This window comes from Buteo buteo, chromosome Z (genome assembly GCF_964188355.1).
Source record: "Buteo buteo chromosome Z, bButBut1.hap1.1, whole genome shotgun sequence".
Taxonomy (NCBI): domain Eukaryota; kingdom Metazoa; phylum Chordata; class Aves; order Accipitriformes; family Accipitridae; genus Buteo; species Buteo buteo.
The window spans coordinates 26,757,187-26,785,025 of NC_134204.1; the positions used below are offsets into that span (position 1 = coordinate 26,757,187).

Sequence of the window (27,839 nt, forward strand, 5' to 3'; positions counted from 1 at the left end):
GTTCAGCAAAGGAGAATGAAAACAGTCACAGCCAAGGGAAATCTGTTATATACAGAAAATTTTGGCGATCGCTTACTTCAGGAAACAGGCAAGGCGGTCACAATAAAACAGTAATAATTATTTTGGCGTAGCATAAAGTTCCTCCGAAATTGTAAGACGCCAAGTAAAAAGCTAGTAAGTATTTTATTTGTCCGTGACAGGGAATTAACACGCTTGGCAGTTAAACCGCAGAACTCTCCCACAGGCCGGCCTGAACCACTCCGCAGCTCCCGCCGCCGTCGCCTCACGGTTCCCGCCACACCGCCCCCCACCCTCAGAGCGCCCCCCCCGCCGGCCGCGGCGGCGGCGGCACGGCATCCGCTCGGCGGTCGATTGCTCAGGCCCCTCTCGGCCCCGCCCTCTGGGGGGCTGGTCTCCGCGCGGAGCTCGATTAAGCACGCCTTTCCCCCAGCGGGAGGCCCCGCCGCCGCCCGCCGCCAGCCCGCAGAGCCGCCCCGCTGCTGTAGCGAGCCGCCGGTGGCGGGGAGGCCGGTGTTGCTCCCGATGCTGCGGTGGCTGATCGGCGGCGGCCGGGAGCCGCAGGGCCTGGCGGAGGTAAGGCGGCGGCGGGCGGGCGTGGCGGGAGGGGGCAGAGCAGCTCGCGGCGGGAGGCGGGGCCAGGAGGAGCGCTCGGGCCGTTGGCAGGGGAGGAGGGGAGCGTTGTCCCCTCAGTCAGGAGCCGCCGGCCGGGCCGGGGAGAAGGGGGGGGGCTGCCTGTGGGGACAGCCGCCCTCACGGAGCACGGCGCCGGTGGAGGGACCTGGGCAGCTGTAGGCCTGGGGGGGGGGGAGCGCTGTGAGGAAGGGGGGTGCTGGGCGAGGCCTTTCCGGCGGGGCGGGTCTGCTGTCCCCGGGCAGCGCGACTGGGCCCTCCGCTGGGCTCTCCGGAGCGAGGGGCCTTCAGGGCTAGCTGGCAGCCTGTGAGACTTTCGGCTGTTAGAAAGGGTTACAAGCGTCGTTGAAGAGAAAGAGGAGAGGTGAAAAAACCGTAAAAGCAAACGTCAAAACCCCCAGGCTGAGCTTGACCAGGAGCTGAAGGGCTTGGGACCCGTCCCTGTCAGGAGCGTCCCGGCTTCCTCCTGCTCTGCGCGTCCTGGGCAAGTGGGGGTTGTGTTGCATAGCTTGCAAGCATATGGAGTCCTGCCCTCGGGACTCCCCGGTCGATAATGTAAATTTTAGGTCGTGAATGTGGCCCAGTTGTAGTTTGTAGTAGTCTTCTAGCATTTCGTCTTAGTTTCTCATCCGTAAAATAAACCAGGCCTGTGCAGTGCACTGAACACTGACGTCCTTCTTGTTGCCTTGCTCAGAACGAGTTTTACTGGATTTGAGGGAGAGTTTATTGGGATTTTCTTGTCCCTAAGAGTCTGCTGAAGTTCTCAGCCTGGACTTAACAAGAGTCAGTTAACACTGTTACCGGGCTCCTTACACTTAGTGCTTTTGTAATCTAGGCAACTATGAGGAAGTAATTGTTTCTCAGCTGCTGTACGTGAGCAAGTCATGACAATATCATGGTTGATTTCAAATGCCAGTAGTTACTTTGGCGGAAATTTGGGTCTGTACCAATTTGGAATGACGATGTTTGGGAATGCCTCTGACCTTTGTCATCAGTCAAAATGTTCATTGTATTGCAGTCATATTTAGCAGCTTTGTGTGCAGTTGTTTTTAAAAGAAAGACAGGAAGTATGCAACAGTTTTCTAAGGTGTGCTAGGAAATGACGTTGGTGTGTGTCCCTCTCCAAAGTTTAAACTCTGGCTATGGTTTAGTTATACTGTGATTTAATTAAGCATGAGCATGAGTCAAGGTGTGGCCCAGTTCTTCCATTCTGCCATTCGTAGCTTGGTTAAACCCAGTCCACAGGACTTCTGTTCCCGTTGCTACCACTGGTTTGCTGAATGATGGCGATCATTTTGCTTCTCTGTGGAAAAACTGAATAACAAATATTGACAAGGGTTAGTGCCTAAATGCTTTTTGTTCTTTTTTTCCTACATTATGTAATACTGTTTCATCTAAAGATCTTCTTCATAACCATTAATTCTCTCTGTAATCTCCTTAAATAGGTAAGGAGGCACATAGCAGTGTGTGGGCTATGGACTTAGAGTGTTTGTTTCATGTGCTATGGCTTCAGCCAGTCATGAAGAGGCCAGTGTATTAACAGTGACATTGCACTGGGAAAATAGAGAAAGCCTCTGGCAAAGCTGTCCTAAAGTAATGAAATATAAATTTCTCCTTACCCGTTTCTTTTTTTACTATGCAGTTGAAAATAATTCAGACTTAAGCTCCTGAATCTCTTCAATTGGTGGCCATAGTGTATGTCGTAAGCAGGTTGGCTGTGGTAATGGGAGCAGTCTAACTGCAGTAGCATCATGGTCCATATAAACTAATTTATCATGCACCACGATACATACATAAGTATGTCTGTATACTCTTGTATCCATATTTTTGGTGAATTGCTTTTGAAAATCCTGCTTTTAAATTCAAATCACAGGGGTTATAGGAAGTTCTGAAGCAGAGATGAATGTTGGGTTGTTTTCACTGATTATTGTAGTGATGCTTACAGGTCCTGCATGAAGACATGCAAGTTGGGAGTGGATTCCATTAGCATCAGTGTCTAACTTTCTCTTCTAAAACTGTAGTGTTCTTACAAGAGAGTTCAGTTAATAGCTTATCTCAAAATTTATTTCATCAGAGGAAGAATGCACATGTAACTCAACACTTAGATAAATATTAATGAAGATCTCAAGAGAGCATAGCTTGTTGTATGACAGTACTGGGGGGAAAACTGTTATTTTGTTGTTATCTATAGTACTTCATCAGCACTGTACCTTTCAATATTCACAGGTGGTCTTAGAATTAAGAAAAAATAAGATAAGACACATTGTTCAAAAGAAATACCGCTGTTTTGTACTGAATAGGAGCCAATAACAGAATATAGAGTTGGGATGTTAATGTTAAAGATTCTGACTTTTTCAAAGCGGTGTTACAATTGTCTTGTGAATGTATGTGTCTATTGGTAAATAAAAATGGAAATCTCCTGAACTACAGTATTGCTAATGTCATTGAGTGATGCTGAGATTTGCTTAGGATTTTTAGAAGACTCAATTTTTTTTAAAGGAATGTTTTGATTAGCTTTTGATAGCTGAACTCCAAGTTTCCATGTTTGTCTAACTTTTCTTTATAACCATGCCGACTCTGCTTGCGTTATTTTAAATGGGAACTGCTATTCTCACATAATTGCATAAAATGAGGAACAGTTGCTTCATGAAATGCATCAGATAGCACAAAACCAAGATAAAATCACAAGAACTAGCATTTTGACAACCTCTTAATTTTAAAAATAAACACATATTTCTTTCCCTATTTATTAACTTAGCCATTCTTAATTTCTGAAGAATAGTATCACAGTACCAATACCGAAATAATAGAAAATAATTTATTATTCCTGCAAGAAACTGTTGAAGTTTCTGAGGATCATATGTTTGTCTTTCACGTAGGATTACCTGTCATGTACGCTGCATGTTGTACAGTGTTTAGTAATTACAGTTTTACAGTGTAGGTTCTGTTGAAGTCCTCAAAGAAGAGACAGTCCTGGAAGTAAGATGATGTTGACTGTCATGTAAAATAAATCTAGAAGGAGGAGAGTGCTGTCACTGCGTTACTACTGAGCTATTTAGATTTTTTTTTTTTAATAATATCTAATAGTAAGTTGTTCCAGAATGTGGAAGACCTTGTATGCAAAAAAAGTTGTCTTCTATTGAAACAAACTGATGATACCACAGTCCTATGTGATATTTTATTGACCCTGCCTGGTGATCAGCTTGCTCTGAGTGATTGATTGTTCTTTTAATTAATAGTCTAGTTGAGGGTAATTGCAGATGCTGTTCTATAAAATGATTAATCATTCTCTATGTTTTTTTTAAGTGGTTTGCTTTTGTGAGTCCCAACGGATGATTTATATATTATGTAACAGAACAGCATTTATTCTTATTTATTTTAAATATGTCATCTTTATATAGGATTTTAAAATTGAACGGTAGATGAAGGATAGGAGAGGTCCTCAGACCTCTTGGAAGAGGTGTAATTTAATGAAAAACTGAATTTATGGTGAATTGAGTCATGAAGCTGGCTCCACATGACAGCTCATGACTAAACTGGTGGGTTTTCATCTTGGTGTATCAGTGATTAAAGCAGTACAAAATGTTTTTGTTAAACAGAAAATGCTATATTATAAAGTACATGCTATAGAAAGATATTTACTTGAAATAATAAGAAATGATTTTTTGTAATGATTTTCATTAAAGCAAAATAATATTTCAGAAACTTAATTTAACTTCAAGTATAACTATACATTCACACATGAGTCTATATGTAGATTGTTAGACATTGCAAAGACCTGATGAAAATAATTATGTCAGTACAATATAAATTTTATTCTTTTTTTATGAATTTTAGAAATCATCTGTACAGACAATTGGTGAAGAACAAATACAGAATCCTTACACAGAGCTCCTTGTGTTGAAAGGTCATCAAGATATAGTACGATTTCTAGTGCAAATAGATGATTGCAGGTATGAAATTGCATTTCAAATTGTTTCACAGCATTGGCAGTACTTTAGAGAATATTTATGAAAATGTAGTAATAGTTTTAATCCTGTCTTTTTATTTTTGGTGGGGGAGGGCAGGAAAAGCCTGGAGTTAAAAAAGGCAAGGGGTGAACAATCCCTTTTCTTTGTATGTTACTACATTTTTTGGCTTCTCATGTAAGTTATACTTTCATGAGAAAATAATGGTAGTGGAGTTATGTTTCTTGGTACAAATTCATTTGTTTGAAAGAAATGCCTTTAGCTAATTGAGCCTTTCTTTTTCAGGCTTTTCCTGGGTGGAATGTTCTGTGCATGCAAACACACACTTTCTCTCAGGACAGTATGCAGTAGTATCTGCTTCTGTTCTGAGTGAATGCATATGTTTTATGTTTTTTAATTGAGGACAGCTGTTATTTCACCTTTTGGTTCTACAGAAGAATGTAGTAGACTCCTACAGATACACTGTAGTAACTGAACATGACATTCTTAACAGTATTGAATGTTGCTGTTCCTTTCTTTCCAATCTTTTCTTACACTTTCTTCTGATACTCTTAGTGCTTAGTTCACTTGAGCTTCAGTTAATGAACTTTTTTCTGAAGTTCTCAAATTTTGAAATTTTCACCACTTTATTCAGAACGACTACTTAGTAAAATTCAACATATGCCTAATCTCTGTGTTATGTATCTCCTCCAATTTGATCTTGTTCAACTTGCAGTACTTCTTTGAAACCTGACAGTTCCTTTGTTTCTCTTGTCCAATTTTTAGCTTTGTGCACTTTTTTTGTATATTCCTTGATAATCTTTATCTTTTCTGTTCTTAGTTCCCACTGTCAGTTTGGAAGTGTGACTGAGAGAATGAATTATGCTAGTTTTACATTACGACCTGGTTTCTGTCCTAGCGTTGTCTAAATTAGCCTTACGTGTTCTCTAATTTAACTTAATCCTGCAAGAGAGGAAATATTTATCCGCCTTAAAAGGAAGCTTCTGAAACCTTTAGTCAATAATAAGTGTAGTGACTCTTGGCTGATGTGGACAATTAAATAGAAAACCTTTAGAACTAAGAACGTTAGAAATAGGCAAGAGTTTCTCTGTTAAGGAGCTGTAGTAATCTGTATCTTTTATGGATTCGGCACAGAAGGGGATTTCTAATATATTCATCAAAACACTACATAGTTAACATGGGTAAGAGTTTGGTTTATATCCTTGCAGGTGTTTTGTGAAGGAAAGTTCTGTCCTTCCTCATGATTGGGCAGGTGGTATCTTCAAAATTTGGATGCCTGCAGAATCTTATTTTCTAATAATTTTGTGTAAAGAAAAAAATAAATTACACAGAAGACTCCATGGAGAATTTTTAGCTTGCCAGTTTTCATTTGTAATGTCATAAATATACATATCAAAAAAGTTACATGCATTACCATAAAATTTATTTTTCTACATTGTAGTAATCCACCAGAAGATTCATATAAAAATAGAAGAATCTTCTGCCTTTTTTTAGTCCTTTTTTTCCCCAGACAAGTTATTTTAATAACCTTTCCTCAGAGTACATTTTTTCCAAAACACATACTCAATAAATGTAATTGGTCTTTGTAGAAATACCAGAATAGTCTTAGATTGCTTGCACTGTCTCATGCAAAGAAATCTTTTACCATTTGGGGCTTCATTGTATGGTGGCAGGTAGATTATTGAAGCTAAACTAATGGTAATCAGTGTAAAACTAAAGCCTGGATGACTGCATGAAGACAAGTTATAAAATAGCATATGGATAAGGTGTAAGTTATATAGCTGGTTAATAATCTGAGAGTTTGAGGAGTTTAATAGAGTCGCTTCACTGGACAGTAATTCAGAGGTTTTATTTATCAAGAATATGGTAGTTTCTGGATTGTTAAACAGCTGATAATATTTTTCACTTGATTCTTTTCACTAAAATTAGTATTGTTACTCAGCTTCTGAAATGCTTTTACTTAGTTTCTGTAGCTATTCCATTGTGTGCTTTTTGTCAACTATTGTAAGCCAGGTTTCACGCTTCAGGTCTTTAGATAATATCATCTTATTGAGAATTTTGCAGAAGGATTTTCTTGTTTTCTCAGTGGCTCAGCTAAAACCAGTGAGTGGAAAATTTTCTCAGATTGGTTTTTGAAGATACTAAATAAATCCTGTATAAATGTAACAGAAAGCTGTTTTTTTGGGTTTTTTTTTCCTCCTTTTCTCTTGTACTTTTTGAACATGAAGTAAGGGTCATATTGATTGGAAGATCACTAAAGAAGGCTAAGGCACAGCAAAAGTCTTCCAAAAAATGGACTGAGATAAAATTACATGTACTAGTCTAGCATTTGACACATTAAACTAAACAGAGTTCATAACACATTTTAAGAATAGTTTTTTTTTTGTTGCTCATTTGACCATTCCTTGCTCCTTCAGGAAACAGACAAGGTTGTAGATAATGGTGATCATGACTGGAAAAGAATCAGGTGACCCATGAATCTTCACTTTGGGGAACAGAACATAACTGTAGGGTAACTGACTCTACAATATACCTTTATATTTAAACAGAAATCCTGGTTAGAAGATGAGGAGTAAAATACACAAAGCAGCACTCTATTGAAACTTCTGTGTTGATGAATTACTCTCATGCCTTCTTTCAAACACCAGTTTTCTTCCCAGAATTTTGCTCAAGTGGCACACAGCTCCAGTATTACTCAAGAAAGGAACTAGAATTTAAAGGGTTATTGCTGAATTGTGAGAGTATTGCTCTTTTAAGTTCTTGACATTGTGACAAAACAAGGTACAATAGAGCTAAAAGGCAACAAAAGGTAAGAAATTAATGTTATCAGAGGTATGCATGGGAGGTTGTTTTTTGCTCTAATCTTTTAAAATTGGATATAAAATAATGAAAGCTATAAAGAAAGTACAGCTTACAGGTTTTTTTTACACTATAATAGAACAAACCAGGAGGATAAGTGGAAGAAAGAGGGTGGCGAAAAACCCTATGGCTTTATGCCTGAAAATTTACTCTGTTAGCAAGTTTCACAAACGTTGTAACTGCAGAGTCTAAAAGAAAGGACATGTCTATAGTTAATGAAACCATTCACTGCTGGTAACAAAAAAAAATTCAGAAGTGATGTAACCTCTCTTCTTCATGACTTTCTTGCACATAGTACAAATCTTAGTTCTCTAAATATTAATTGTTTAGCCCTTGGTGAAGGCTTTAAACAACAGTTAAAAATCAGAAGGCAAGTATATTTGCGAGTAACAACTGACTTAAATTTTCTATGGAAGGTCTTGCTTCTGTTCTAGGCTTTCTCAGCTCATAGTATGCCTTTGCTGGGGTAGCTGGGATGTGTGCTCCAGCTACACTGTAGGTGTGGTGGTGATAAGGTGCAAATTTAGGCAGATGGTTAGATGTTCACTCTAGCATAGGGAAGAAGGTTGAATTTAGGTCAGACTTTGTTAATATGAGATTAACACGCTAATATGAACCTGTTTTTTCCTCATATGGTATACCTTCCAGCTGTATTTTTAGAAGTCAATTTACTACCTTAAATGCACTCCCTTTGGGAGTTCTTTTAAGCCACAGTGTAAAGTATCATGATAAGTACTGGGTGCCTCTACTCCTGGGCTGAACTCAGATGAGTGGTTTCTAACTTGTTAGATGTCTTGCAGTCAGTTGGCTCTGACTAATAGTATTTGGTTTTAGAATTTGCTGTTATTTGGTGTGTAAGATCTCATATTTTTAAACAAGAGAATTGGTTCTGTAATGTGGGATTCTATTTATAATAACTTGTATTGGAATTCTTAAGCCTTGTTCTTATATTAAGTATATGTTGATAAACACCTATTTAAATGTACTGACTTCAGTTTATAAACTGTAATTGGGATTTATGAATACCTGTTTATTCTTTAAAGACAGAGTCTGATATATCTTGTAAATATTTTTCTTACATTACTCTTCACTGCTTTTCCATTACATTATCCTATATTGAAGTTTTCACAGCTTTTTTTCTTTCCTTTTTTTTTTTTCCAGGTTTGCATCTGCAGGAGATGATGGAATCATATTTCTGTGGAATGCTCAGGTTAGCTCTTTTTTGGGGACCTAGCTTGTGTGCTGGGGAGAGGAGTTAGCAATGTCTAGTAGCAAAAAAGCAAAGTAAGAAAGAATTGTTGCAGAGCTACTGCTTGAAAATATGTAAGTGGAGGCGGTCTGTCAAATCTTAGTTTACAAAGGAGAGCTAGAGAAGTAAAAGTTGTATGAACCCAAGAGAACAGTAAGTTTTAAAAGTTAGAATGTTTTGGGAAAACATAGTGATTTTAGATTTGAGATGAAATGGTGATGTGAAAAGCAGAAGTGTATATGAACATGTGGCTTTAATTCTTCTTTTAAAATACGTTCAGCATTTGCTATGAACACTGAAGTGTTGACTAGTAACTCAACAAGTATGTAGCAAGGTGCCAATCCTGCCAAGATGTGTGTATATATATACTTAAGTTTTAAGTACATTTCAGTGGCTCCGTTAGCAATATCTTTTTGTGGTATAACTGGTTAGACTAAATGGAGAGCTAACACAAAACTGTATTGGAAAGACAGCAAAGTCAGCAGAAGTTAAACATGTCATGCAGTGCAGGAACACTTAATTGCTTGCTGTGATAAAAATCTTATAACTTTTGAAAACCTTACTAAGATGTTAGTTTTACCATGGAAATAGTGTTCTGTGTGATACCCACTGTTCTGCTCTTTTGCTGTCTGTCTCCATATCATTGACAGAATTATAGAGGAGGGATGCACTTTAGACCTGTGTTAAGGAGGGCTAGTATACAAGTTAGGTTTTTCAGTAGGAAGTCTAAAAGGGACACATACTGTGATGTCTAAACTGTGAGTATCAAACACTCCAATTAAGGAAGAAAGAAATCTCAGACTCTTAACTTTTTAGAAACCTTCTGAAAAATTGATGTGACATTTATGATGGTGTAATTTTAAAATACAGAAGGGGGAACTGGAAAATTTTCTTCTCTTTTGAGCAGTTGCAGTCAGTGCTTTGCTGTTGTTGAAGGCCTTTTATAATTCTATGATTTGGAAAAGGAAATGGTGTTTTGAATATTCAGAACCATGTATGTGACTATATATACTCAGTGTTCTGAGCAGTTTGTGAATGTGAACAGCATTTAGATACCCAGCTTAGGAACCGAGTTCTATTTTCTACTTCTGTAGGATTTTTATTAAGGTTTTGTTAAAGCAAATAATTTGTAGTTTTGATTTAAAAACTTAAGCCACAAGTGTAAAGAAACTTACAGTTATAAGTACCCTATATTTTAATGGCATGTTTAAAATGCCAGTTCTGCATGTTTGTTTGTAGGGTTTTGCCATCTAACTAAATAACTGCAGCTACTTCTGCCCTATCTAAACCACCAGATTGAAGCTGTTGATAATGTACATACTAAATAAAGCTGTCAGGAAATTGGCAGTACTGTTTGCCATAAAGATGGGTCAAGTTTTTCTAATAATTAAAATAAAAAAGATTACTTTTTAAAGAGAGGGTTTGTCAACAAATCTGAATTATTGTAGTATCTGTTAAAAAGGGTGAATGGCCAATATTTGCATTAAAATGAAATGAGAACTTAGTTTTTAATGGTTCTTAGAGGTTAGGTTTTTTTTTTACTCTTAAAGTAATTTATATTATATACTACAACTTTACACTTAATAGGTTATTTAATTCCGAGTATTGAACAGTGTTGAAGATAGTAAGAAGTAAATTCATAAATTACTTTAGAAAGGGAGATTTTTAGACTCTTAGAAATTCTTGCTTTCAAAAGTCATTTGGTACCTACGTCATATGCTATAGTAGGCATTTTCCAAATTTTACCTTTAGTTTTCCATGTTTTTATTTTTCAGACTGGAGAAAAACTTTTTGAACTTCGTGGACACACACACAAAATTACAGCTATAGCACCATTTTCTTCGTCAGATGCTTCTGAAGAAAAAAAACATTTGATTTTAACAGCATCAGCTGATAGAACAGTTATTGTATCCTTAGCTCTGGAGAGGATTCAAATTTCTATGGGCTTTTTGTTGGTTGTTACTTTTAAAGGTGGCATTGAGACAGGCTGCAGGTTGTTTAAATTTATTGGTTGATCCAGTAGGTATAATTGGATTACACTATGATTTTGCTAGTTGTTGCTCAGAAGTAGATGCAATCCTTGCTACAAAAATGAATCCATAATAGACCTTTATTAATAAGTCTTTTTGGCCAATAAGACTTGAGTCTCTGCATACCTATTTCCCAATCTGTCATTTAGTTACAAACACAGCAGTTACATTTATAATATATAAAAACCTTTCAGTTTCCTTAATGAATTAAGTCAGGTTTGGGACTGCACTAGTGGCAGACAAGTTCAGAAAGTGTCATGTTTCCATTCCACTGTAAAGGTAAGCTGATGAAACCCTAGGGATGGCTGTTGTTTTGTTGTATAAGAGAATCTATTATGTATGGCTCATGGGCCATATGGGCAGGTGTGTTAAAATGAACAGCAGTGTTTGGTTTAGGAAAAGGTACATAATGAGTGGCTGAGAAGTCGGCACAATCTTAATTTGGTCTTGGAACTCTTTATCTCAGGGTTTGTTGGGTTTTTTTTGTGTGGTTTTTTTTTTTTTTTTTTGAAAGTACGTAGAACAAAGGTAATTTTATGGCTTGGTTTTGTTACTGTGTTGGAAAAGGCAACCTTCAGTCAAACTAGTTCTTGAATGTTAATAATAGAAAAAAATCACTGAAAAATCAGGTTTTTGCATTGTTGATGGAAAAATGTAACATATAGTGTGTAATTAAATCTATATTTCTCAGGGTAGTGACACCTTAATACTGTATTTCGTAGTACTTACAGCTTTAGCTAAAGCTCATGATCATTTCGCTGAGAAATTCCCTGTAGAAGTTTTGCAGGGGACATATATCTGATTTTTGTTCTGCAGTGTTTGACAGTTCTTCAAAGACTGGATGTATGGTTGTCTGGAGGGAGTGATCTATGTGTTTGGAACCGAAAATTAGATCTCTTGTGTAAGACTAGTCATCTTACTGATGCAGGTAAAAATGTAAATGACTCATTATAACTGTTAAAGTGTAAGTAAAATGGATCTGTATAATGATGCAAAACCAACTTGGCAAATTCTCTTTAATTCCAATGATAACATCATGTATTACAGACACTCTTTTTTTTTTTTTTTTTTTAATGTCAGAATCAATTTAGAATTAAGACCGCTTTTAATCTCCTGTGCTGTGTGAATTTTAGAATATGTGAGATCTCAGTACCTGTACATTAGCTTGGACTTACAGGGCTGGACCTTGGGTGCTGGTTTATACGTGTTTGCTGTAATGTGGATCCTTTGGCTGGCTTTCTCTGGGAACAACCGGGAGTTTTATTAGTCCTAAGTAAAGCTTTGTAGTAGCAGAGCAGTAAAGATTTCTTTTTATTATTAAGGATCAGTACTTTTGATGTAGAAAATGCAGGTTTTGATAGAAATAACAGTAAATGTAATCAGAACTCAATGTCAGTCATGGTTTTCTATTAGTAAGCTTATATATCATCTGTCCATGTGAAGAAAATTGTGACATGTTATTGCCATACTTTACAAAGACACCTACGAAGCTGTGAATCAGATTCAAAGTTGGAACCAATATTTTCCTTATTTTTGTCACAGAATGGAGTAGTGGTAGGCAAAACCTTCTGAATCTTTGAGGGTATTAATACTTCTTTTGGTTCAGTACGAAATATCATGCCAAATGCTAGTTGGAAGTGGTGGTGTAGTGCTTAGCATGAGGTACTATTGAAATTTTTGTACTAGGGGTCAATGTGATGTGCAGCATGGGCCCTCCCCTTTTCTCCTAATCCCCTGCTTCCTTTGTGGGGAAAGAGACAGATTGGTTATTCCTTGGGGAATTTTCTTTTAATGGTGTGGCAGCACAGACTGGGGGAATTCTGTGCAGGAGGAAGGCAGAGTAACAGCAAGCTGGACATTTTATCTTGTACCCTATTCTCTTCAGCTGGCTCTGCACAATATTCTAGTATTGTGTGCTGTGGTAGTATCAGTGTCTAATAACTTTGGTACTGCATATGTTTAGAGTCTCAATAATTACCCCAGTGTCTGTAATATTGTCCAACATTAAGACAGAAACATCTTAACTGTATTTAAAATGAAAAGATTACTGACTCTCAGCTTCACCTCAAGTTTGACGTTCAGAATTCTGCTGGATTCAGGACAAAACCTCCTGACTCTACCTCCATCTGAGGTAATCTGTTCACTTCCAAGGCCATTTAACTTTCAGTTTTGGTAATATGCTTTTATTTTAATAATAACTTTTAAGTGGAAGGAAGATTATGAAGAAATTTATTAATAAGGAATTGAGTTTGCTGTGTTTTCTTGTGGCCAATGAATATCCTTTTCTCCCTTACCTCCTGTATTTTTTTCAAAGGTATCAGTGCTTTGGTTGAATTGCCTAAAAATTGTGTTGCAGCAGCTGTCGGTAAAGAGCTAAGTAAGTATGTTGCATTTCTGTTGAATGTTCATGTTCCTCTGTAACAGCTGCTTATCTGAGATGTGTGTAAAGAGCATGCTGCTGGAATTGTATAGGAAAAATAAATGGTATTAGGATGTGATTAGTAACCTTCTTCCTTTTTCCCTTATTTGACAAAGAGGCAGACAATGCTAATCTCATTCAGGAATTTTGTTGAGATCTGCATGACAAAACTTTTCTATATTCTTTGTTACTGTTATTACAGTTATTGCCACCTGTCCAGATCTGATTGTGGTGATCTAAATTTGTCCTTCTGGAGAAGATCTGGAACTCATTATCTGAGCTGTCAGATACTAGGCTTCTCTAGAGCCTCCTTATCCCAAGATCAGCAGTGTGAGATATTGCTGATCTCATTATCCTGTCCAAAGCTATAAAGAGACAATGTGGTGGTTTCTGTTGCTCACTTGGAGGCAGGGTTTTCTATGTATGCAAACTGTAAATGATTGGCTAGCTGCTGGTGGAGAGTCTTTTAAGTAAGACTGTTTTATAAAATTACTGAAATTTCAAAATATGGAAAAAAATTGAAGAGAAAAAGTAGAACACTGAATCAGCAAAACAGACTTTGCTCAATGTGATTAAAAACTTACCTGAAAAATAGCAATCTGATATTCTGATCAAAGAATCAGGAGCAAATTAAAAATCATCTTGTATTCAGACATTGGTGTGCAATGTAAACTTCCATCTGAACTTCCCACAGTTCTTTTGTAGTGCTCTTGAGAGATCATAAAAAAAAATTCCAAGACTGGTTAAAATAAAGTCTTAATTCCTGGTGATCTTGATTACCTTACTAGAGAATATTGCATCCTTTTGAATAATAGTTTTCAGTCAGATGAGCCCTTAAGAAGGATGTTTTGCTTTTAGTTTACTTATCCACAAAGATGTCTAATACTTTTCACTTTGGCTTTCTGCAGCTTCTGATTTTGACTGATTCTCTCATTTTCAGAGTTACTAGGCTGAAATGTTTTATCCTATAGCTGCTGTAGTAAGAGGCCTTAATAATAACACTGAAATATTTTATTCCCATTTTTTTGGTGTTATGAGTGGTCATAGGTGGCTTTGCACATCTTGTACTGTCTCACTTCATATGTTTTAGTTTGTGTCTTTCCAAAAAATGATATGTTTTACTTAAGCATAGCTACATTTTATTCTGAATGATAAAGTTTATTTAGACAATTTCTGTCTCTATCTTTGAAGTAATTTTTAGGTTGATTACTTCTGATGATGGGTCTGAAGGTTGGAATGTCCTTGAAGTAAAACGCCTTGTTGACCACCAGGATAACATTTTGTCATTAGTCAGTGTCAATGGTAGGAGTTGTTTTATAATGTTACTAATTTTTTTAGTTACCAGTGGGATATTTCAGCTATGGAGTTTTTATTGGGACCAAACTTCTAACTGGAATGAAACTTAATAACTAGTAGATGTGCCTTCCTGTGTAGCTGCAAAGGTAGTGAAATGTGAAAATATAATGGCTTTATTTATTGATTAACAGTGAAATGAAACCAGGCAGGTTACAATATACAAAAAGCACAAAAGAGGCAATGTCATTGATGGGGATGGAACTCTGGATTTTCTTTGTGTTGGGAAAGTTTAAAATGCTATTTTTTCTTGTTCCTTCTGATTCTTAAAATGGAATATACAGTGCCACATCCTTTGCACTTGTAGTCCCAAGGTAACTGCAAGTTCTGGGTGTGGAGATGTGGGCCTGCATGTAGACCCATTATTTAGAGGCTCTGGAAGATGATGCAATCTCTGCTGCTTATTAGGGCAATACTGAACTATTACCTGAAATTCTGTCTTCTCTGCTGCAGGTATCAACCCCTTCTACTTTGTTCTCCCCTGACTCTTTTTATAGAGCATCCCCAGAGCCCAGGATGAATTATTACTGGTGTGATAGGGAGCGTGTATTTGTCCATGGGCTTATTTGTGTCAGCCTGATTGACACAAAGGGGTTATGGTACAGAGGTAACAAGAAGCTGGAAAGAAGAAAACTTGGATTCTATGGTAGTTGTTTCTGGGGCTTCCTGTTGCCATTATTTTCTCCTTTTTGATTATGAAGATGAAGCAACATTTGGCTTAAAAAGACAATATGCTACCTGTATTAAGTATTGTTGAAGCAGTTCCTTTCCACGTGTGATTCACAAATTCACGAGCAGCTACTTCAATCTTGCCATTAACTCATCCATTTAATTTGTGATCAGTATTTCAGCTTATGGCAAAGACATACTTTGCTGTCTCTGAGGGATGCTAATATACCTACTTGTCCAGGGAATAGAACAGTTTTGTACGTAGGCAACAAATGAACTTCAAATACTTGTACATACTTTTGGTGGTATTCCTTGCCTTTGCTATACTGTACTGTGCACTGTGGCTGGTGAACATTCTCCTTCCTAGTTTTAATTTTACAAGAGAGAGCTCATCTCCTTTTGCTCATCTGACCTATGCTAGGTAATCAAATGAGCACTTACTCAAAGGGAGAGGTTTTTATCCAGTTGGTTATGTACTGCACATTCTACATAGTTTCACTCAAAAATGGGATCTCTTAACTTGCTAGGGCTGTAACTTTGTGTGAAGTGGGTTTTTTATATCATGTGATTTCTGTGTGGGGTTGGTTGTCTTTTTTTTTTTCACCCTCTAGACTTGACTTTTGTGACTGGTTCTCACGTGGGTGAGTTAATAGTTTGGGATGCACTTGACTGGACAAAGCAGGCATCTGAGTGCAACTTCTGGGATTCGTCTGTCCATCCAGATGTACAGCCGGAAATAAAGTTATCCCAAAGCCCAAATGAAACTTCAGTTCAACACTTAACATCTGATGAGGAGGTAAAAAGCTTTAAACAGAGTAAACTACTTAAAGTGAGCTAGCATGACCTTATCACAGAAGGCCAAGTGTTTTGTGTTTTCAGTTAGCTTGTTTTAATATGAGAGGCTGCTTTAAAATTTGCACAGCTTTAAAATTTGCACAGCTACTGTTACACAGTCAACAATTTTCATGTAAAATTTTGGTCACTGAGCTAACTGAAGGTTGTAATATACCGAAAGTATGGGAACTAACATAATGGACTGTCACAACAGCATTTCTTTTTGACTGACGAAGATTTATTAGTTGTTTACAGTACCACTAGAGAAAAATAAACAGGAGGTGTGTGTTTTGATGGCATATGTCTTTCATATTCCCTAGTTCTGGAAATGCAGTTTCCACAATAATGTGCCTCTTGAACAGTTATAGCTGAGGGTATTATGAGGTGAATTTAAGAATAGGCATGTGTCTGTGCTTAGTAGTAACTAAATATTGCTGCTTCTGTACAGATGGGCTATACTCAATTATAAAGAGCACATATACAGGTCCAAAATCCAGTCTACAATAATCGTGCTTTGGAGATAATCTAAGAGTTCTTGGTCGGAATACTCAGACAGAACCCAGTTATTGTTCAGGAAACACTAAAAATCCTCAGGCTGTTACTTACTTTGTGAAATGTTACCAACTGTTAGTGGCAAAAGAAAAGATGTTTCATGGTTGGGATACAGTGAGATTTTGTTTTGGGGTCTGTAGGCCCATTGCTGGGGAATGATTAAGAAAGGGATTCCTGGAAATTGTTTCAGAGAGATGAGCTATAACAAAATAAAATCTGTGGAGAAGCCTGAATGTCAGCTGAGGGCCAGGTAGTCACCTGATGCATTTTACTGTTTGTGAAAAGAGCATTCCTAAAACACTGGAGAGAGAAACATTGGGGTGGGGGGAAAGAGATGTAGTTGTCCCTAAAGGTAGGATTTCCAGTGGTTTTGTTGTGGCTGCTTAGTTCTAGAAGGACCAAAAAGCCAGTCCTCTTCAGGAGAAGTTCTATAATTTGCCTTCAGAATATTTTGATTCCCTGCTTGAAAGCTATACAAGATGTGTTTTAAGGGAGGGGAAAAGAATTCTGGGAAGTTCAGAAGTAGTTAAAACACTGAATGTTGAATCTGAGGCTGCTGAAGACTTTCTTCCATTCATGGAATTGATCTAAATGAATTGTTGCAGAATTTTATTTATTGTGAGACTTCTGAATGGTGGGAGGAAAAGGTGGTTCTAGCAGTGTGTCCTGCAATAGAAGGTGCTTTTAGGGCAGAGCTGTCTGTATTGTAAAGTTCCTTCTTAAAGTGGTGAAGAAATGTATTCCTTTAATGAATTACTTTGTTACCTGCTATCTAAAAGCAGAACATTGTTCTTCATGTTAAAAAAAAATAATAATAAAATATTGGTGTTTTCTCTGTTAGAAACTTTGTCAACAGGCTTGGTAGTTAGGTAATTGGAGAAGATGCACTTGTCTAGTTTGACCGAGTTTGTAGGCAAAACGTCATTCAGAAACAAATGGGATGGTAAAGGTTCAGCAATACTAGGAAACAGTGCTAAGGCGTGCATCTGCTGTCCTGACAAGTGTGAGTGTGTCTTTAACTTGCTGGTTCAGATAGGTGTACAATTTTATGCTTCATCATTTGTTATTTTTGGGATGGTTTGAGATGACCAGGGTTTTGCCAGGGCTTGTGTTTGTGGGGTTTTTTTTGTTGTTTTTTTTTTTTTAAAGTGTGATCGGTGAAGAGCATCTTTTGCAAAGCTGTAAGACTATATGAAACTCAAGACCTGTCTCAGGGTGGAAGACTGTAAGGGAGAAAGGCTGAGATATAGGAGTGGAAGAGTGATGTGGAAGGCCATCAGATTGAGCCTCACACAAAACTAGGAAAATAATAAAAATGGGCTTAGTGTTTTTTCCTTGATTTGGTAGAGTGCTATCTGAGCTTAGTTTCAGAGCTATGGGAACTCCAATCACAGGTGTGCATAAGAAAAGAAAAAACCTAACAAACCAAAACTGAAACAAAACCCAACAAAAACCTGGACAAAGTTTTGAACAGTGTCAAAACACCGTTGAATATAGATAGGAAATCTTAGTCAAAGATGCTGGGTTATCAGTTTTACAAAATGTTGACAAAGTTTGTAGTGTGAACTGCTTATGAGACATTAATGCTTGGGCTGTGTAGATGGAAGCAGGCCATTCAGGGAGAAGATCCAGCATACCATTACCAAAACAAGGTATGTTCAAAAACCCAAATACGTACTGAATGGAAGCATTTTACACTTCTCTGGTACCAAATATTTATCGTGTGTATGTACACACGATTGTGTGTTTGTCCTCTCTAAAATCATTACAAGTCATGAAAGGGTCCAGGTCCAATGATTTTTAAACTGCTTGTGGCTTCTTAGGGCCATGATGGTTATGAGACAGAATCTCTGCACTCTTCTGAAGAGCACTGAATGCAAAATTGGTTCCAGACCTTTGCAGTATTGTGTAATACCTTTCTGTGAGAGAGTTCCTTTTCGACACTCAGTAGAGCCCAATTTCTTGGGTGAGACCCCTTTGTGCACTTTCAGTTAAATTTAAAAAAAAAAAAAGGCAAAAATGCAAAAGAGCTTCCTGTATTCTCAATCTTTCTTGATAAAACAAGAGTTTGTCAAAACACAGAATGTTATTTTAGTGTAAGAACATAAATGTTTAAATGCAGAAATGTGTTGGTTGTTGGTATGCTTGGTTTCTGCTTAGACTGTAAGGTACAGGATGAAAAATACAGAAATGAAACAACTGCTTAGAGTATTGGAGGATATCTCTCATTTCCTCCAAAAAATCCATAATTTTTTAATAACTTGCTGATTCCATATATTTGGGATAAAGCAGTAACATAAGGACAGAAACAAGCTAGATAATATGGGCTAGATGACATCATAGTACTACTGGAAATCCATGCCGGGTGATCCTTCAGTATCCGTTCCTGTAAGTTGTTCCATTGAATTTTCTTTCCAGTGTGTGTTTGCTGCTGTTGGGAAAGGCATATATGTATATAATCTTCAAATGAAGCGTGTGATTGCCTGCCAGAGAACTGCTCATGAATCCTCTGTACTACACATTGAGAAGCTTCCAAACAGGTACAGGTCATGGTACATTTTGTTAACGCAGTAAAGAAATGCAGAACTTGGAGGGTGGCTAGAGACAGTCTGCAAAGCTACATCTAATTTCTAGGGCAGGGACTCGATCTTTAGTTTGATCTGCTTTTATTAGATAGAGCTTGTTGATCTGGTTTTTGAAAATGCATCATTGTAACTCAGTGTGAAGAAACTGTAATCTGGTATGCTTGATGCACAGGCTCAGAGTAAAATATCTTGGCTATTTTCAAAATCAGACTTGATAAAGCACTTTTGTCTATGTTGTGAAAATATAGCTTAATGACATTTTACTTCTATAAAGCAAAGGCCTATGGCATATTCAGTAAATATTTCACTAAATATTTGGTAACTGTTGAACTGTCTTAACAAAAAATAGTAACTTCCAGCCTTGTTCATTAGTGCTAAATTTCTAGCTGGAACTTATTTTGACAGCCAAGTTGGACAATTTGCTACATATATATAATCTAATAGTTGTGTTGTTAGATCCCTTTATACTCTTGTTCAATAGAGCATAAGTCTGTCAGAAGGTAAAAATTAGGGCCTTGATCTTGTAAATGCATATACAGTTCTAAACATGTAATGAAAAGGAGTATCTTTCATTTTTTAATAAGAAAAAATATGTTTTTCATAAATATGTTTTTCCTTAATGAAAGTAAGCTTACAGAAGCCAGTTAGTGGAACAGTGTTTGCAAAGTGTATTTTTTGTGTTTATGGAGTGGTATGCTTTTAAAATGGGATTGAAAATAGGGGTTTTTTTCCCACCTATCTTGTAAGTCCATTACAGTTTGTCCTGCTACAAATGCACCTTGTTTCATATGGAACATCTGGATTTCCTGCTACATTTGAGAGTTCTAGCAAACTTGTGCAGAACCTGAGGCACTTGCTGTCTCTTTTATGGAAGCAACACAAGGTAACTTGCGCAGATAAATATCCATGCTAGTGTTGCTTATCAACTGTTTTTACAGGCAGCTGATCTCCTGTTCAGAAGATGGCAGTGTGCGCATTTGGGAGCTGCGAGAAAAGCAGCAGCTGCCAGCTGAACCAGTTCCGACAGGTTTGCTATTACTGGGGGGTGAAAAGAACATTTAAAAAGGGTAACGGGAAACCCCGTATTCACTATATAGGAATAGAGAGGTTTACAGGCTTTGTAAGAAGAGATAATGTCTTGTGTTCAACCAGCTGATAACAGGTGTGGGAGGGAAATTGAAGACATGGATGTGTGAGCCCTCCAAGATCTGATATGGGAAATTAGAAGGTCCAGCTGAAGCAGTTCTGTGCCATAAATCTTATTTAAAGCTTACAGTTGTGTCAGCTAGTTTAACAAAAATTATGACCTCTCCTGACAAACCTTGATCCACTTCTTGTACTGAATAGTGCTGGATCCTCTACCATGCAAGAGTAAATGGTTGCAGGACCTTGTGAAGAAAGCTAAAGAGAAGCTTGCAGATGAGCATCTGGCACAAAAAATGTGTTTTCCACATCTCCTCCTTGAACTTGGAATGACACTGGTACTCACTTTGAGCCTGTATCTAACTTCACTTACATGCTATCTCTGGATGTGTGCTGGTTTTGGCTGGGATAGAGTTAATTTTCTTCATAGTAGCTAGTATGGGGCTATGTTTTGGATTTGTGCTGGAAACAGTGTTGATAATTCAGGGATGTCTTAGTTATTGCTAAGCAGTGCTTACACAAGAGTCAAGACCTTTTCTGCTTCTCATACCACCCCACCAGCAAGCAGGCTGGGTTGATTTAGAAACACTTTTTTTCAGGAATGTTCTGTCTTCAGTATTGCTGGTGACAGCTGATTTACACAGTTCTGCTTCTTATTGTGACAAGTGGTATTTGGTTTCACATTGGAAATTTATAATTTCTATGATGTGAGATATTTGAAAGAAACCATATGCAACAGTGAGATAGGTGGACTGCTGCTGACTTGCTCTGTTTTTATTCTGAGGAATCCCCTGAGTAGGTGTTCATCTCTCCAGTTATCTCCCTTGCACCAGGGCCATGGTCTAGCACACTTCTTGTTTTGTGTGCTGACAGGGCTGAGGGAAAGGTCAGGAAGAAAGTCTGAACTGCATTATGTACAGAACCCAACTTGCTTACTTCTGTCAGTATTATTACACAGTTCTTCTGGAGGCTGCGGCACAGATGTGTATTTTCTTGCAATCTAAATGGAACATGTGGAGTAATATGTTTATACTCCAGTTTGGCTGATAGTTTTAAATCTGAAGGAGAAAGCCAGTGGGCAGTATAAAACCAGGCAATTCAGCTTCAGAAACTTGCTTGTTACCTGTATGCCAGCACTCTAATGCCTTAGTGTGGGACACACAGGGACTGGCATCTCATTTCTCTCCTCTTTGCACAAGTAACAGTTTAGGAGGACAGAGCAAAGGTAAACATCACTGTCCTGCATCTACATTTGTTCAGTTAGTTCATTTAGGCAGTCCTTGGTTTTCTTGCTAAATCTGTGTATTGTCTCATCCAGGTGAGTAATTCAACATGTTTGCTAAATTACCTCTAGTAAGGATAAAAGAGAAAGTCGCTATGTTTCCTTCCCCTCAGGATGAATAATCTAGATGTAGAAATACTGTGCAGTACAATGCTTCTGTCATTTTTCATGCAGACTGTCCTGCTTTTAGATTTCAAGTGACTCCTGTAGTTCTCTCTTTAGCTAGAGGAAATAAATTGTATTTGTGATTTTTGCCAAAATAAAAGATTTTTTTTTCCCCAGGGTTTTTCAACATGTGGGGATTTGGAAGGGCAAACAAGCAGGCAAACCAAGCTGCAAAGAAGATGCAGGAGAATACACCTGTGTATTTCTTGGAGCTGGTTGGTGATTTGATTGGTCATTCTTCAGCTGTGCAGGTAGGTCAGCTTTAGTAAGAATAAGAAAAAAAGTTAATTTCACTTACTAATGTAATTTTGGCAGTGTTTCTTAAACAGTTGTAACTTTTGACTATCTGGCTCTGGAGGCTGGGAACATACTGATTGTGTGGTATATTTAGTGCAGTGTGAAAACAACAATACATACTGACTTGATGTTCTAATGAGAACTCAAATACTCACTCACTGATGCTGGAGGATTGTGTGTTTATGTATATACATACATGCTACAGATAATCTGGTGGGGTATTGGGTTTCCGTATAGACTGCAAACAGAGCTGGGAACTACCTGTTTGTTCCAGATTTCATCTTAAGTTTGCAATCTAAACAAGGGCTCATATAAAACAACACATTCAGGAATTTCTTAGCCACCTGTGCTGTGGGCCTTAAGGAGGTCTCTTAATTTTAGATCAGTGTCCTGGTTTCAGCTAGGATAGAGTTAATTGTCTTCCTAGTAGCTGGTATAGTGCTGTGTTTTGAGTTCAGTATGAAAACTGGTGTTTTCAGGTGTTGCTAAGTAATGTTTAAACTAAGTCAAGGATTTTTCAGCTTCTCATGCCCAGCCAGCAAGAAGGCTGGACAGGCACAAGAAGTTGGGAGGGGACACAGCCAGGACAACTGACCTGAACTGGCCAAGGGGTATTCCATACCATGTGACATCATGTCCAGTATATAAACTGGGGGGAGTGTGGCTGGGGGGATCACCGCTCAGGAATTCACTGGGTGTTGGTCAGCAGGTGGTAAGCAATTGCATTGTGCATCACTTGAATATTCCAATCCTTTATTATTATTATTGTAATTTTATTATTGTTGTTATTATAATTATTAGTTTCTTCCTTTCTGTTCTATTAAACTGTTCTTATCTCAACCCACGAGTTTTCCTTTTTTTTCCCGTCTCTCTCCCCCATCCCACTGGGTGGGAGGGAATAACTGAGCGGCTGCGTGGTGCTTAGTTGCTGGCTGGGGTTAAACCACGACAATCAGGTACCATTCCATGCTTCTGTCGGCCTAATAGCGTATGTTTTTGTTTTAAATGGCATTTTCCCTCCATACCTTTTTGCATTTGACAAACCTGTTGGAGTAACAAATCACTTTCTTACAGTGGACTTTTATACACATTCTTGGCAGGAGCAGGGGGAAGGGCAGGTAGAGGGGAGCGGTATTGCTGTATGAGGAGCGGTATGGTTCTGCAGTAGTTTTGCTCACAGGTATTCATGAGACTGACTGGATTTCAGAACTGCTACTGCCAAAAGCTGAAAGCTTTTCACTAGTAGCTAAGGTGAACCTTTCTGCTACAGGGATTTCTGCAAGGCTTTCTGCCCCTCTCTACTATCTTTCTTTCTGAACAACTGTTGAAAGAGGCCCTATTATCAATATGGAGATTTGCTTTCTAAGAAAGAGGACATAGTGTGTAATTCAGCAAGAGACACAGGAAGGGAGGTGAGACGCATATGTAGGGGCTTTGCTGGGATGCTGCAGAGCCAAGGAGTAACTGAGATGATGGTGGATGTGATTTCTGGCAATGTTCTATGTATGGAAAATTCGATTTTTAAACTCTGGGCAGACTGGAGCAGTTGAGGCTGGAAATGTTGAGTAGTGATGAAATGTGATGGTCAAAGATGTGGGCTTGGCCAGAGCCACATAGCTAGTAAGTGGCTGTTCCCAGAGCAGGTTGGCTGTAGCACAGTCTTTGGCCTGAATGCTTCCCCTGGGCAGATCCCTTCAACAAGGTGAAGAGTCAGGACACTGCAAGCATGCCATAGTGGCATCATGTGACCTGCTTCCACTGGCTGTTGTGTTGAACTGCAATTAGTGGCTAGTTTTAGGCAGCCTTGTGGAGGCCTCTGAAGTCAGGAATGACTACATGGCTTGTCAGCTCCATTGCTCTCGCATAAGCCCTTCAGTGCTGCTGTACTTTTCCTCTTTGTTGCAGTTCTAGCTGATTTGGCTTCCTATGTGTGACCAGGCACATGCTGATTACTCTTTGATCCTTCCAGGCCTGGTGATGGTAGCCTGTGGTGCTGTGTGGGAAGGGGACAGTGTACCCAAGTGAACAGAACAGTGGCTTCTGTTCCTAAGAAATCAGGAGATCAGAGTTCACACAAGTCACTCACTCTTCTACTGCTGACTTAGAACAAGTTTCTTCAATATTCTGTACCTTAGCTTCCCTATCTGTAAGGCTTTACTGCTCTTTCTAAACTGAGATCTTCCTGTGTGAACTGCTGTTTTAAAGAGTTCTTTTCATGTAGGGATTTTATGACATCTCAAACATACAGAAGGTATACACTGTAATTTTGCATACCTATGTTCAAGCAGAACCATTTCAGACACATGTATTTGTTTAGTCCAGCTGTACACTGAATATTTAAGCAAGCTGACAATCTCATGTGAGCATCATGGTAATAGTAATTTTTTCATTGCAGATGTTCCTGTACTTTGGTGAACTGGGACTGGCTACATGCTCTGCTGACCACCTCGTTCTCTTATGGAAGGATGGTGAACGAGAATCTAGACTCCGTAGTTTAACACTGTTTCAAAAATTGGCGCAAAATGGTGATTTGCAGGTCAAATTTTAAATTGCTCAAATACAGGCTACATATGTGTAACCTGGATGTGTGTTAAATGTGAGTGTAAAGGAGAGTCTGAGCTACTGGGAATGGGACAACCAGTAAGGTTCACGCTTAATGTCATGTATTATATTGGATTTTTTATTAGTTGCTACTACTCTTCTCAAAGGAGAATTTTGCTTGTTGAAACTTACTTGGCTTACTTTGTCAGCAGAAGTGGTGTTCTCTTGAAAGCCTGAAGATAATGATCAACTCATTAAATAGTTTCTAATATTATTCCTAATGTTTAAAAATATCATGGGTGGATGTCAAAATCAAGATCTGTGAAAATCCTTAGACAGATCATAACTAAAGCAGTTGGGGGCATTCCACAGTATTACATGCAGAAACAAGGCACAGAAAAAAACCTTGAGGCTTCCTGCTTTATGTAACTTGTTTCTTGTAGCTAAACTGTAGTTGCTGATGGCTCAGATTTATGTATGTACAAAAAAACCCAAAAGAAACAGTTCTCAAATAGTAACTTCAAATGCAAAAATTCTATCCTGCACCGAGGGTAAGAGCAAGAAAGAAAAGTAGGCAACACTGGTCTGTCAGGTTTTAATTTTTGGCAAAACAAGTTATATAGATACTCCTTGCTGGCAGTAGTTGCAGTTTTACCGTGAGTTAACCTACACTACTGGAGTTTATACAGCACCATTACCATGTCTAGCATGAAGTGTGATTGGTTTAGCTTAGTCTTTTCCATAATGCATTCATCAAATTTGTATCTAATGAAAAGCACTGGCCTTACCATGGATTTTCAGGATGTAAAATACTTTCTTAAGCAGGAGCAGTTGATGTGTTCAATGCTAGTAAAACACTTCTGTCGGATGAGTACTAAATTATTAGCTGAAGTTTGACTGCAGAGGAATCTGCCACAAGTTTGTAAGGATAAATAGTATTTTAGAGTTTAAAAGTAAGAAGCCTCTAAGTACACAATGCCTTTTTCAAGCTGCAGGTAGCAGCAGTAATCTGCAAGCTAAACAGGAGTAGGAAAATAACCCCAAACTGAAACAAAAATGGCAAACCTAAGCAACAAAAACCCAAAAGAAAAAAAAAAAGACAAAGTTAAACCCAGATCTGATACAAAGAAAGTGGGAGGGAGGATAAGATAATGAGTGCTAAGTTACCATTCCAACAGAGAAGAGCTAGGAAAGCGGGAAGTTTGGGAACTTAGTGGTCATAAAGCCATGTAGAAGCCAGTGCTGCTGTCCTCAGGTCTACTTAGAAGGTCCAGCACTTAGTTAGGAGTAAGTGTCATGCAACTTTTCAGTGCCATCTCTTCCCTTTGAATCAGAGAACTGTTTCCAGTGCAGGGGACTACAGGGCTGTAATTCCAGATTTAGGAACCAGTGGCTGCAGTTAAGTGCTATTAAAACAAAGGACTAAGCAGATCCTGACAAGAGCAGAAGCAAAAGGAGGAAGCCCAAGCTTCCTAGAAAAAAACAAGGAGCCTTTTAGACTTGCTTCCCCCAGCCCCTGTGGGCACTTGCCTTGCCCCTACCACACAGAAGCCAAGCTTTGCCTCTTGAGTCTGACCATAATCTTCCCTGGAAGGCAGGGCAGAGGAACAGTAAAATTTTGAGTTATATTTTTTTTTCCCCACTTCAGTCAACTTGTACAACTAATCTTATTTGAGTGTAGAGCTCAAAATGCCATCTTTGAAAAACACAGAAGAGATGGAGAATTGTTAAATTACCCTCTCCCTTCAATCCAGGAAGGTTGAGTCAGTGTTAAATCTTGAGCTGCATGTTCTTTGCTCTGTGTGGCTATTCAATAGACCAGCATAGGAAAAGTGTTTGCATTGCAGCTAATGATAACATACCTTTGGGTGTATGGTATTGAATTTGGAGGAGGAAGGCATGTTAAGCCTTTCTGCCTGTCAGTCTGCACTGTTTCAGCCTGTCTTCATCAGCAAGTGTTGCATTTTTGGCTACCCCAGTAGAAGCTGGGGAGATCAGGTTCTCTTTGGCTCTGTTTCCCTTGTTTCAATTGAGAAATAACTGTTTAGCTGTGTATAAAGTGTGTGTTTACACATTGTTACTAAAACTTTACAGCAAAAGCTTATAAAACTTAGTTGTTTTGGAGAGGCTACTGCTACCATCAGTTACAACTAGAGAGAAGGACCATTATCTTTTTATTATCTCTTCTTCCTATACCATGAGAACGACTATTTCATTTTTATGTGACTGCTTTTAAGTGAATACCTGGTAGAGAAACAGACCTGTTTAACTGAACAGTTCTAGTCACAAAACTCCCTGTGCACTTTACAGGGATGTAATTCAGCCTTAAAGAGTCCTACATGCATGTATAAATATTTCTATCTATCAGAAGTGCCATGGTTCTCAGATATGCTCCCTTGGTAATAGATCTCCCAAGGGTCTCTTCCTTCAAAGATGGTTGAGTTGAAAGTATTAAATCGAGTTCTTTGTTTTACAAATGAACTTTTAAGCATAACAGTGAATACAGTAAGGCTATACTAGCCTACTCCTAGTAAGAGTTTGTCACTTGCTGCTGGGAAATGCACTGAGCAGAATTAGGGTGACCAGATGAGAATTTTTACTTCTACGTTATGTCCTTTTAAATTGCTTTTTCCACCTCACAGTAGTGCAGAATTCCATATGTTCACATCATGAAAGTAAATATCTTTATCAGATCTACCCTTATTACTTGTACCATTCTGAGGTGGCTGTTTTACATATGTGTGCACTGACAATAGCATGAAACAAGCAGCTGTTAGTTAACTGGACAGGTTAGAGTTCAGGAGATCTGACACAGCCGGCAGATGATGATTAAAGAGGACATATCTTCACACAAATTACTTTTTTTGCTTAGTCTCTGTGGGAAGAAACACAGGATCTTGCAACAAATATACTGATTCCACATTAACACCTTAACTCGTGAACCAGAACTGAGGCTGAACTTTATTTTTTAGATTCCTTCCACCATTCACATTTTCTTCCTTGTGACAGAAGTGTGACAAAAATAATGAATTGAAATGTTTTACATGGATGTGGTCTTACAGTGTTGCTGTATTTAACAAATTAAATTAAGATGACAAAGCTTTGAGTCTTGTGAAATTTTTTTCTCTAATGCAAGCTACAGTGAGTGTTCAGTCATCAGAATAGTTAAGATACAACCACTGAGAGCACTAGTTCTAAATAAAGGAATGGTAAAAGCAAACAGTTTACAGTATAAAAAACCC

The 27,839-nt window shown here is 38.3% G+C and overlaps 1 protein-coding gene across 6 annotated transcripts; it reads left to right on the plus strand.

Annotated features, from left to right (window-relative positions):
* Positions 1-440: 440 nt before the first annotated feature.
* Positions 441-27,697, plus strand: WDR41 (WD repeat domain 41). Of its 6 annotated transcripts, none has more exons than XM_075021172.1 (14): positions 441-594; positions 4,489-4,604; positions 8,640-8,688; positions 10,503-10,634; positions 10,974-11,036; positions 11,574-11,685; positions 13,072-13,134; positions 14,368-14,478; positions 15,810-15,994; positions 19,003-19,124; positions 20,108-20,196; positions 20,517-20,650; positions 21,877-22,010; positions 24,452-27,697. In XM_075021172.1, exons 1-13 carry the CDS (start codon positions 544-546, stop codon positions 21,985-21,987), a joined length of 1,338 nt encoding a protein of 445 aa, XP_074877273.1. In that variant the 5' UTR covers positions 441-543; the 3' UTR covers positions 21,988-22,010; positions 24,452-27,697. The 6 variants fall into 6 exon arrangements, with proteins under 6 accessions (XP_074877273.1, XP_074877274.1, XP_074877271.1 ...); XM_075021173.1 differs by lacking the exon at positions 24,452-27,697 and adding an exon at positions 22,578-22,677; XM_075021170.1 differs by lacking the exon at positions 20,517-20,650.
* The last annotated feature ends 142 nt before the right edge of the window (positions 27,698-27,839 follow it).

Bases quoted from the DNA above. Each gene is read 5' to 3' on its own strand.
- WDR41 (XM_075021170.1), top strand. From the start codon at position 544: ATGCTGCGGTGGCTGATCGGCGGCGGCCGGGAGCCGCAGGGCCTGGCG. The intron at 4,605-8,639 runs GTATGAAATTGC...TTTTTTTTCCAG, and splicing joins GTGCAAATAGATGATTGCAG to GTTTGCATCTGCAGGAGATG. The intron at 8,689-10,502 runs GTTAGCTCTTTT...TTTATTTTTCAG, and splicing joins TATTTCTGTGGAATGCTCAG to ACTGGAGAAAAACTTTTTGA.